Raw genomic sequence first — 10065 nt, 5'->3', positions numbered from 1 at the left:
TGGGGGATGGAGTGGCTGGTGGCCAGGCTACTCAGGAACCATAGGAGGCAGGAGACAGAGCCAGGAACAGGCTGTGGGAGGCTATAGATGCAGCTGAATAGGCTCCTTAAAACAACAACAAAATTAATTTATCCACACCAAGCACCAGTCACATTTCATAAATAATCTCATCTTCACAGCAACTCCATTGAAGTCAGTGTTATGTTTTTCCAAAACTGGGCTCACGGACCTGGTGGAGCCAAGTTCTAACCCTAAAGCTAGAGCTCTTTCCTCACCATCAGCAGTACCACACCAACTTTAGCTGGCTGATCTCACTTCACCTGGGTCCCTGGCATCTATAGATGGGTCAGAGAGTTTCTGAGTCAAACTGTATCATTGGATTACTCTCCATTACTGTTATGGTTATCTTATTTATTAGTCCAAATAATAGGTGCAAATAAAAGAGGATCATGCTCTTTCACTACTCCTATTGGGTATAAGGCACCAAGAAGGTGCCCGGTAGGCAGTCAGAAGATTTCAATTTCAGATGATTGTCCAAACTGGATGGATATAAGCGTGGTCCTGAGAGAGACAGACTCCTCACTCAGGGATCTGGAGATGCCCCTTCCTGGGAGAGGCTTCAGGCTTGGGAAGGGCAGTCAAGTTTGCGGCAGAGCAATCGAGGCGCTTGTACAGAGGACGGCCAAATGCTTCGAGGGACAGCCGAGACTTCCGGAGGAGAGACGCGGGGTTTTAGGGGATTTGGGGCTGTCCACTGTATCGTTTTCAGAAACTGAAGGGGAGTTTGTAGATGTCACTTTTTCTTAATTGCCCCTCTTTAAAATGCTGAGCTCAGGCGCTGCTACCCGGGAAAGTGCGGGGCTAAGAGTATGGAGGAGGCTCTAGGCACCAGACCAAGAGAGACCAAGTGGAAGGCAAGTCCAAGAGTCCTCCCCAACCTTGGGAGAAGGTGCTTCTGTAATCTCGGGCTGTTTGGGGGAGTCTCCACCAAATCCTTCAGGGCGGAGCAAATGCTGGAGTCTGGCTTTGGCGATTGACACTAAGTTTATTTCGTGCCTGGTGGCTGGGGTGGGAAGAAAATGAGAATCGTTAACTTTTTCATTCCCGCTGTCCACACGCGGGAAGGCAATACTCAGCGTTAGGGACCAGTAGGGCTAGTCCGCTCCTCCTTCCCTCCCTTCCTCTGGCGCGGCGGAGAGGTGGCGGCGCCAACGCTAGCCAAAAGGGCGCCCGCGGGCCCGAGCCCCGCGCTCGCGGCTCCCGAGGGAAGCCGTGTTGCCAGGTTGTGTTTAACGCCTCCGCCCGCGCACAGATTGTCGAGGGCTGAAGGCGCCACCTCTGGCGCTCAAGCGCGAGCCGCCCCTCCCGCGCCACGATACTCTCTTCACTGGGCCCTCCCTCCCGTACCTCCACAATCTCCCCTGGCTCCACCCCGGCCACGCGCCTCCCCGACCTCCGGCCGGCTTCTGAGCCTGCAGGCGTCGGGCGGAGCGCAGGGTGTGGGGTCGCCATCCCACCCGAGCCGCGGCTTCCGAGCAGTCGGCGTGGGGCTCCCGGGCCGAAGCGGGTCGGGAGGCAGGATGCAGGCGTGCGGGGGCGCCGCTGCGCGTCGTCGGGCCTTCGACAGCATTTGCCCCAATAGGATGCTGGATCCGCGAGACCGGCCCTTCGGCAAGCCCGGGAAGCCGGAGAGGAAGGTGGGGCCGCGGGCCGGGGCAGGGCGGGGTCCGCACGCTTCGGGCCCTGAGAGCTGACTCGCGCTCACGGTTTCTGTGCTCGGCTAGTACGACCCTCCGCGGAAGTTATTTCCCAGTCGCAGCGGCGGCAGCCCGGTGTCGGTGTACGAGGATCCCCCAGACGCCGAGCCGGCTGCGCTGCCAGGTGAGCCCCTTGGCCCCTACGCGATCCCTCGGGTTCCTGGCGCTGGGTGGGTGCGGCGCGCGCGGTTCGTAAGAGCTTCTCTCTCAGGGACTTCGACGTCCTGGCAGCTGTGCCAACGGCAAGCCCTTGCAGAGAGGCTTAGGGTTCGCTCTGCGCGTATCTTTGGTTCTCCCTGCGCAGCCCTCACCACCATAGACCTGCAGGACCTCGCTGACTGCTCCTCGTTACTCGGGTCCGACGCGCCGCCTAGTGGTGACTCGGCCGCATTACAGGTACCTCCTCTTCCCGCTAGAGCCTTGCGGCTCTTAGCCCAAACTTCGATTCGGGAGTCATTTCTCGAGTTTCCGCTAAGAATAGTCTTAGGTGGGGAGCGCAGGTACTCTGGCTAGCTGGGGAGATGTCCTGCAGGAATCCGAGCCTCAAGGATAGGAACATCCTCCTCCCTCCTAGTATGTTAACGGTGGCCGTGTTCTCAGAGCTGTTTTGACCAACTTGCGCCAGGCAGGCTCACCTGGAGGACTCCCCTGCCAGACAAGTCTCTGGTTCCCCTCCCCATCTATTCCTTGGAGCTGCGACAAAGCAACGTGGAGATTGCACACTGCGGCACAAGGCGGGTAGGTGGGAGCAATGTTGCGTTCTGGGCACCTGACACTCGTGCAGTCTGTTTTCCCAACAAGCCCTTACAGGGCTGTTCATTAACCATTTTCATTCCCTGGATGTCTAAGGAGTGTAGCGATCGGAAGATAATTTCTCAGTCAAGATTGGAATAAACGAAAAGAGTTTACATTTGGAGGAAGCAGGAAGAAAAACAAAGGTCTCTGGAAGAAATCTTACTGAAAACTTTCCTCTCTGCAGAGATAGCCCTTCAGCAGTTGAGCAATTTAAGGGCCTTTTCACCCCTCCAAAGACTACTGTCACAACCCTCATGGGGCAAAGAGGCATCCTCCCTCCCACTTACTATTATCCCACTTCTACCGCTTGCCAGGGCTGACACTCCCAGGCAGATGATGGAGTGGCATCATCTGAGGCCTGGTGCCCAGAAGGACAGGAGATCCTAGTTAGACGCAACCTGCAGGAAGAGTGTAAGTTCCAGCTTCCTGGAAGCAGGTGCTGGGGATATGAAATTTCACAGTACAGAACTCTCCAGAGGATATGACCACCCCCCCCACACACACACACACACAATTAGGGTCGGTGGTGGAGCAAAGCTTCCCAGGGCCTTCTGTAAGTGCTTCTTAGAACTGGGATAGAGTCCTAGACTCAGGGCACGTGGTCAACGAGAGCAGAGATTGTTAAGGGAGGATGTGAGAGTAGGCATTGCCCTGCAGGGGCCATTCTATTATTCTATTATTCTTTTTAGATCTGGATCCTCAAATAAGATAAGACAACCTGAGCATCTTTCAACTGGCCCAGAGGGCTACATCACTCCCTTACTCCAACATGTTTATTTTGCATGTAACAAAAACCAAGTAGGTTTGTGCTGAATTTTTGCTTATTGTATAGAGAACATAAATTTGACATCATATTCTGGGTTAGTCTTATTTTTTTTTCTTTCTCCTGTCTGTGTTGGATAAATGCAAGTTTTTTAAAAATCTAATTGGAAGATAGGATTAAAAGTTTCAAGGACAGAGCTCATGCCAGATGGCCCAAGAGGTCCAGAACTTGTCCTGGGGAAGGCAGAGCTGGTGCAGGGGGAAATAGACCCCTAGGGAAAGATTCCAGGGGGAAATCCCTGGCCAGTGCACGCTCTGGTCACGTTTCCCAGCCTTTTTTCCTCTTGGGAAAGTGGACAGAGAGAGGGAATGCTCTAGCAGTGTTTGAGGTCCATAAAGGGGCAAGACTGGGATAAAACAGGAGGATGTATTTCCTGGGCCCCAATCCCTGAGTTGGCTTCCAGTATCTTAATGGTTAGGGTTCTTCTCAAACCTCTACTGAGAGGAAGACCTTTTAGCCCTTGGAAAATGACTCTCATTTCTGACTCCTTCAACCAGGGCAGAATTCATGCTTTAGGATTCATCTGGGGCCCTCAGTCCTTCCTTTCTAAGCCCCCTTCCCCTAACAGCCTCAGTTCCCAACTAGTGCTAGAAGGCTTCCTGGTTGAAGCTCTCCTCCCTGAGGGAAACAGATACTTGTACATTCTTTGAAGTTAGTGTCAGAATAAATTCCTATTCTCAGAAATATCTAAATTGTAAAGAAGGGCTTTTGGGAGAAGAGTATGATTAACCCAAAGGAATTTTAAAAATCCGATAATAATGCAATCAGTTGAATAGAGATATTTCTGATGCACATATTGGATGCATCCCTCACAGCATGCCACTTGAGACACCTCTGTCCCCTTCCCAGTGCTGTCTTCATTGCAAGCCAGGCTTTCCTAAAAGAGAGAGAAAGCTAGAGGCAATGCGGTATAGAGAAGAGAGGACTGAAATAGGCACCAGCATTCTGGGACAGAAACTCCAGTTTCACTATTTCAGAGCTGGGTGGCTCTGGGCAGTTCAATTTCTCTGAACTTCAGCTTCTCCACCAGAGGAGGAGTCACTTCCTGGGCCCTACCTGCTTCCCACATCGGTGTGAAAATTAACAGAGAGACTCGACGCAAAAGAGTTTTGTTAACTCAGTCCACGAATTTAGGGACTAAGAAGTTTCCTGGCCTCCAACCTTTTACTGTCTCCTCCCCCTCATGCACCCAGGCACACTGCAGGGACTCGGGGGACTGTCCAGTTCAAGACGTTGGAGGTGATCACGCCATACAGAAAAAGTCAATTCCAACTTTTTGAGAAACAGTAGAGCAGCAGGGGCCACGTCTGCTGCGTGCTACAGGAAAAACTTTCCATAGCATTCCTGGCCACTCATATCTTAGTCCACCCTTTCCCTTCCTTTACGGGCTGGGGTGGACGTGGTTTAGCTGTGCCTCCCTCAGACTTGGGGTATGTGGCCTCGAGTTACTGCTTTGATGACCCTGCACGCCGGCGGGTCTTGGGAGGAAGGACGGAGTGTTCGAACACCGAGCTCCCAGCTCTTAGAAAGGTGGCTCCTTGGTCCGTGGGAGGTAAGTCGGGGCTGAAGTTGCGCGGGCGCACTAGGAACGCGCGGGAGGCTGCTGGGTGGCTGGAGGCCCGCCAATGAGGCGGCGCGGGGCTGCGCTGGCTGCTGGAGGCTGGGCGCCGGGCAGGTGTGCTACAAGCTCAAGGACGGCCGCCCGACACAGAGCCACGCGCAGTTTCAGGGCCCGGCAGGGCCCTCGCGCCCGGGTCCGCGCTTCTTGAGTCCCTCTCCCCGTCATGGCGGTGCAAGCCTACTGGATACCGTGTCTCAGACAGGGTTTTGATTTTCAGGTATAAGTTTTGGCTGCGAACCTGAGTGCATGCAGACCCACCGCCGAGCCGGGGAGGATAACTGTCGGTCTAGGAAATGTTTCAGACTCCACATTAACTAGTTTACACCTCTGGTTTATTTCAGAACCATTCCTTGCCAACGGCAGCTGACTTCGATCTGCAGGATTTCAGAGACACGGTGGATGATCTCATCGCAGGCAAGTGCAGTCTCTTTGCAGTTTAACAGCAGGGGTATCCTCCACTCCTCAAATCAGACTAGTTCAGATTTCGTGGTCGTGAAGGTGGTAAACTCAGCGCCTGTCAACGACTCGCCAGCAACTCATCAAAGGATCAGGCTCTTCCATATTTAGGGCACCCCCCCCCCCTTCCTAATGAAGATGATGTATCGCTGGATCTATTGCACTTTCTCAGTTTACCCGTGTGAGTTCTGGGAGAGGGAGCCCTACGCTGTGATGTGGTCAGGAAGCTGCAGAGCAAAGGATTTGTACCACTTCAGGCAAGTTTGCCCTGGCCACCGTGGCGATTCAGTCCAGATCATCTCAACAGGCATTTATTGAGCACCTGCTCTGTACGTACAGGATATCAAGAAGAGTCTGGGGATCGTAGGAATTGCAGAGTGAGGGGTACTTTATTTAAAAAAAAAAAATCTCCACACAAACCCTACATTCCGGAGCGGCATTTTCTCCCTCTAGCTGGCCGGGCACGAGTCTGAGGCTGCAAACCCAGCCCCTCTCTTCCTCTGCTCTCTTCGTCAGACTCATCTTCTTTGATGTCGCCTTCCCTGGCCAGTGGAGACTTCCCTTTCTCTCCTTGCGACGTACTGCCGTTTGGGTCCTGTCTCTCTCCGCCGCTGGACCCACGGGCCCTACAGTCTCCGCCGCTGCGCCCTCCCGACCTGCCCCCGCCAGAGCAGTACTGGAAGCAGGTGGCCGACCAGAACCAGAGGGCGTTGGGGGACGCGCTCGTCGAGAATAACCAAGTAGGGACACTGGGCTGGCATCCTGGATTCCTGGGGTGGGGACAGGGTATGGATCTCCTGGCAGAAGTGGGGGTTGCAGGAGCGGGAATTTGCCCCTTTGGACGTTGAAATTAGTGGTCCAGGGAGTGGTTCACGTAGCTTCTATCCTCCACTGGCTCTATCTCAGTTTACAACGCCACTAAGTGGGAATAATCTTACCCACCAGATTTTTAATAGGGCTAACAAAATTTACTGAAGGCTTTCTATATGACTGGTATTGTGCTTACCAATTTACTTTCTCCTCATTTAATACCCACAGCCATTGAGCTAGGTACTATTACCAGCCCCATTGTACAGTTAAGGAAACTGAGTTATAGGAAGTTTGAATTTCAGAGGCAGAACCTAGATCTACCTGTTGCCCAAGTCAATGTTCTTCACACCGAGGATTAATTGAGAAACATTTTATCTAAATGCTTTGTTTAAAAAAGTTAAATAAATTGATTATTATTCTCATCAGTGTAAATGTTCTTGGGGCCTCAGTTTCTAAACAGATGTTAGGATCTGGGTTCAATTCCTGCAGAATATACAGACAAGACCGAGCGGTAGCCTACGTCTGAATGTTTGGGTCTCCTCCTGCAGCTGCACGTGACGCTGACCCAGAAACAGGAGGAGATCGCTTCGCTGAAGGAACGGAATGTGCAACTGAAGGAACTCGCCAGTCGGACCCGGCACCTGGCCTCGGTGCTGGATGTAAGTGGGGCGCGGGTGTGTAGAACACGGCGGGAAGTCGGAAATGTTCTTGCGCACCCCCTACCCTGCTCCCAGTGTTGGAACCCGGCGGGGGTCGGGAAAAGGAGAGGACCGCTGGGAGCTCGCTGAGTCAATCACTCTCAGGGGTCGTCTGAGTCAGCTGAGTCGCGCCGTTTGAAGTGCGCCCAGGTCTCCTTTGAGCGCCCAGCGGAAGGCGAGTCTGGCTGGCCCCAGGGCGGCGCTCCTCCCCATCTTTTGTAGAAGCTGATGATCACACAGTCCCGGGATTGCATGGCGGCAGCCGAGCCCTTCCTGCTCAAGGCGACTGCCAAAAGGAGCTTGGAGGAATTGTTCAGCGCTGCGGGGCAGGATTGCGCAGAAGTGGACGCCATCCTGAGGGAGATTTCCCAGCGCTGCGATGAAGCCTTGCAGAGCCGCGATCCCAAGCGGCTCCGGCTGCAGCCCGAGCAGCCGAGCACCGACTGCAGGCCCGGGAACCTGCACGGCGCCTTCCGGGGGCTGCGCACAGACTGCAGCCGGAGCGCGCTGAACCTGAGCCACAGTGAGCTAGAGGAGGGCGGCTCCTTCAGCACCCCTATCCGCAGCCACAGCACCATCCGCACCCTCGCTTTCCCCCAGGGCAATGCCTTCACCATCCGGACAGCCAACGGGGGTTACAAATTCCGCTGGGTCCCCAGTTGACCTAGGATGTGGTCCTCCAAAAACACTGCCCTCTAACCAGATGGAAGAGCCTGGAGGCTAAGCGGGAGCAGCTGAAACTGTTTCCTGAACGTGGCTTCTCATAAACACCTCCTCCTGAAACTTATTTTTTTCAGGAACAACAACAAAAAAATTGATACTGATGCACTGTAAAGTTCTGGTACAAAATACTGTATGTTCCCTCCCCTTTTCACACGAAACTGTGTGTGTGTGTGCGCGCGCGCGCGTGAGTGTGTGTATTTATGTGTATACACACATATGTCACAGTCAATTTTTAAAGTATTTATTTTTAGCAGCTTTGAATTATGTACTTTTCAGAGCTGGAAGGGACCTAGGAAGCACTTAGGTATTTTATAATTACATAATGCCCTACTTTCATAAGTTTGAAAAGGAGACTTTACGAAGTTAAGTAATTTTCTACAATAAGAAGTGTCATCGGAACCTTCTAAGTGATCTCAATAGTCATTTAAAAATTGTAGGCCTAGAAGCCAGGTCTCTGGGTGAATGTTTCAATACATCACTCACTTCCCCTGGTCCTGGAAGGACACTTAGTTTTGTTGCTGTTGAAAACTTTTATTCTAGCTGCCACGATAACAAATTAGGAGAGGTTAGGGTTAAGAATTCCTAAACACTTGTCTTACGGCAGGCTATAAAACAAAGGAAAATGCAGATTCTCGGAGGCAATGGGCTATCGACAAAATAGGTGCTAAACATATTTGTTTGTAATGATCACATATAATTTGTAAAATTTGTGATCTTTATATTAATTATATATAGTTCTATATGTTTAAACAGAATAACCACAGAAAAAGCAAACTTTGTATGAAACATATTGTTTTAAGAAAAAGGCATATCCCATATGAAAAAGAGTATTCATATTTTAGGGTGTTCCTCTTTTTGGGGGGCAGAAACCAAGATTGGAAATCTGGGTGAAAGTAAAACTGTCTATTTGAATTCCATGGATAAAACTTGGGTTCACATTCATGTTTTATATTTCTTGGATTTATCTTTTTAAAAAATATTTTTATTTTACTTGTGTTTGTTTTTAAAAATTCTTTGGTGAGAGGAGGTGATTAGGCTTATTTATCTATTTATCTTAATGGAGGTACTGAGGATTGAACCCAGGACCTCTTGCATGCTAAGCATATGCTCTACCACTGAGCTATACGCTTCCCATTTTGGCTTCATCTTCTAAGAAAAATTTAAGTGTTGTATGGTGCCTTCACTTTGACTTTTCTTTATTCTCTTTTGTCTGGGCTTCCTTTTTCTACTCTGTTGTGAAATTTTGTGAGAAGAGTAGGTCAAATAGTGATTTGTCCCAACCTTCATAGTTCTCAACATGAGGGCTGCTTCTGGTGTTTGGGGGCTCAGCGTGGGCAGGATTCCACTGCATAGCTGGTTCTGCCATCTGAATGCCATTTGAATGGAGAGATCAGGTAACAGGAGAGCTGGGCAGGGTGGCAGAACCTGCTTCGCCAGTTTGTCCTGCATACTGTTATCTGTATTTAAATGGCCATTTAGAAAACAAACACACAAAAGTGATAAAATAGAGCATATTTCCTCATACTTTGTCTAACAAATGGACTCTTAAAAAATATACTGGATGGTTCAGAATCCTTTTTATCAGCTCAAATATAAAGTTACTACAGTTCAGGATCAGGAAACAAAAAACAAAAAACAAAACCAAAAACCCCTTAGTTGTTTCAAGAAACAATCAGCTTGTTAAAAGTCCTTTGCCTCTCCACTTCTCAGTTAGCATTTTCATAATGTATGAGCTTCAATGACAGAAAAGTTAAAAAATTATCTATATGTATTTTTTCCATTTGTCTTATGCCTGGATTTAAATTACAATTCTTACTGCCTTCTAGATTATAGACCTATAATTGTTATGTCAGCCACTGGCAACTCCAACTGCTTATATATCGTCCATTTCTGGGGAATGGGGTTGGAGAGCTCGCCTGTGAACTAACGACACAAACTACTGACTTTGCATTACTTAAAAAATTAGGTTCATTCATTCAACAGATATTTATTGAATGTTACTAAGAATCTTAGTAATACAGATACTGAGAAATCAGGGAAAGACTAAAACACAAAAGTCCTGCCCTGAGGATCTTTCTCCTGAGAAGAGATAAATACTAAGCAAACACATATATAAGTGCTATGAAGAAAATGAAGAAGAGTAAAGATAGTGTCTTAGCTTGGGTTGCTATGATAAAACACCATAGGCAGGTGGTTTAAACAACAGATATTCATTTCTCACAAGTTCTGGATGCTGGAAAGTCCAAGTTCAGGATGTCAGCATGGCTGGATTGTGATGAGGAGCTTCTTCCTGATTTACAGATAGCCATCTTCTTGCTGTTATCCTCACTTGGCAAGGAGAGAAGGCTCTGGTCCTCTTTTTGTAAGGTCACTAATGCCACC

At 49.9% G+C, this 10065-nt stretch overlaps 1 protein-coding gene across 1 annotated transcript; it reads left to right on the top strand.

Moving 5' to 3' along the window:
• The first annotated feature begins 1415 nt into the window (after positions 1–1415).
• On the top strand, positions 1416–7827 carry MCIDAS (multiciliate differentiation and DNA synthesis associated cell cycle protein). Its single transcript, XM_032467671.1, has 7 exons — positions 1416–1697; positions 1785–1881; positions 2062–2153; positions 5338–5410; positions 5969–6192; positions 6811–6921; positions 7183–7827. Exons 1-7 carry the CDS (start codon positions 1581–1583, stop codon positions 7621–7623), a joined length of 1155 nt encoding a protein of 384 aa, XP_032323562.1. The 5' UTR covers positions 1416–1580; the 3' UTR covers positions 7624–7827.
• The last annotated feature ends 2238 nt before the right edge of the window (positions 7828–10065 follow it).

The sequence above is a fragment of the Camelus ferus genome, chromosome 3, assembly GCF_009834535.1.
Source record: "Camelus ferus isolate YT-003-E chromosome 3, BCGSAC_Cfer_1.0, whole genome shotgun sequence".
Classification (NCBI taxonomy): domain Eukaryota; kingdom Metazoa; phylum Chordata; class Mammalia; order Artiodactyla; family Camelidae; genus Camelus; species Camelus ferus.
The sequence above is the reverse complement of the archived record's forward strand: the minus strand, read 5'-3'. Positions and strand labels throughout refer to the sequence as shown.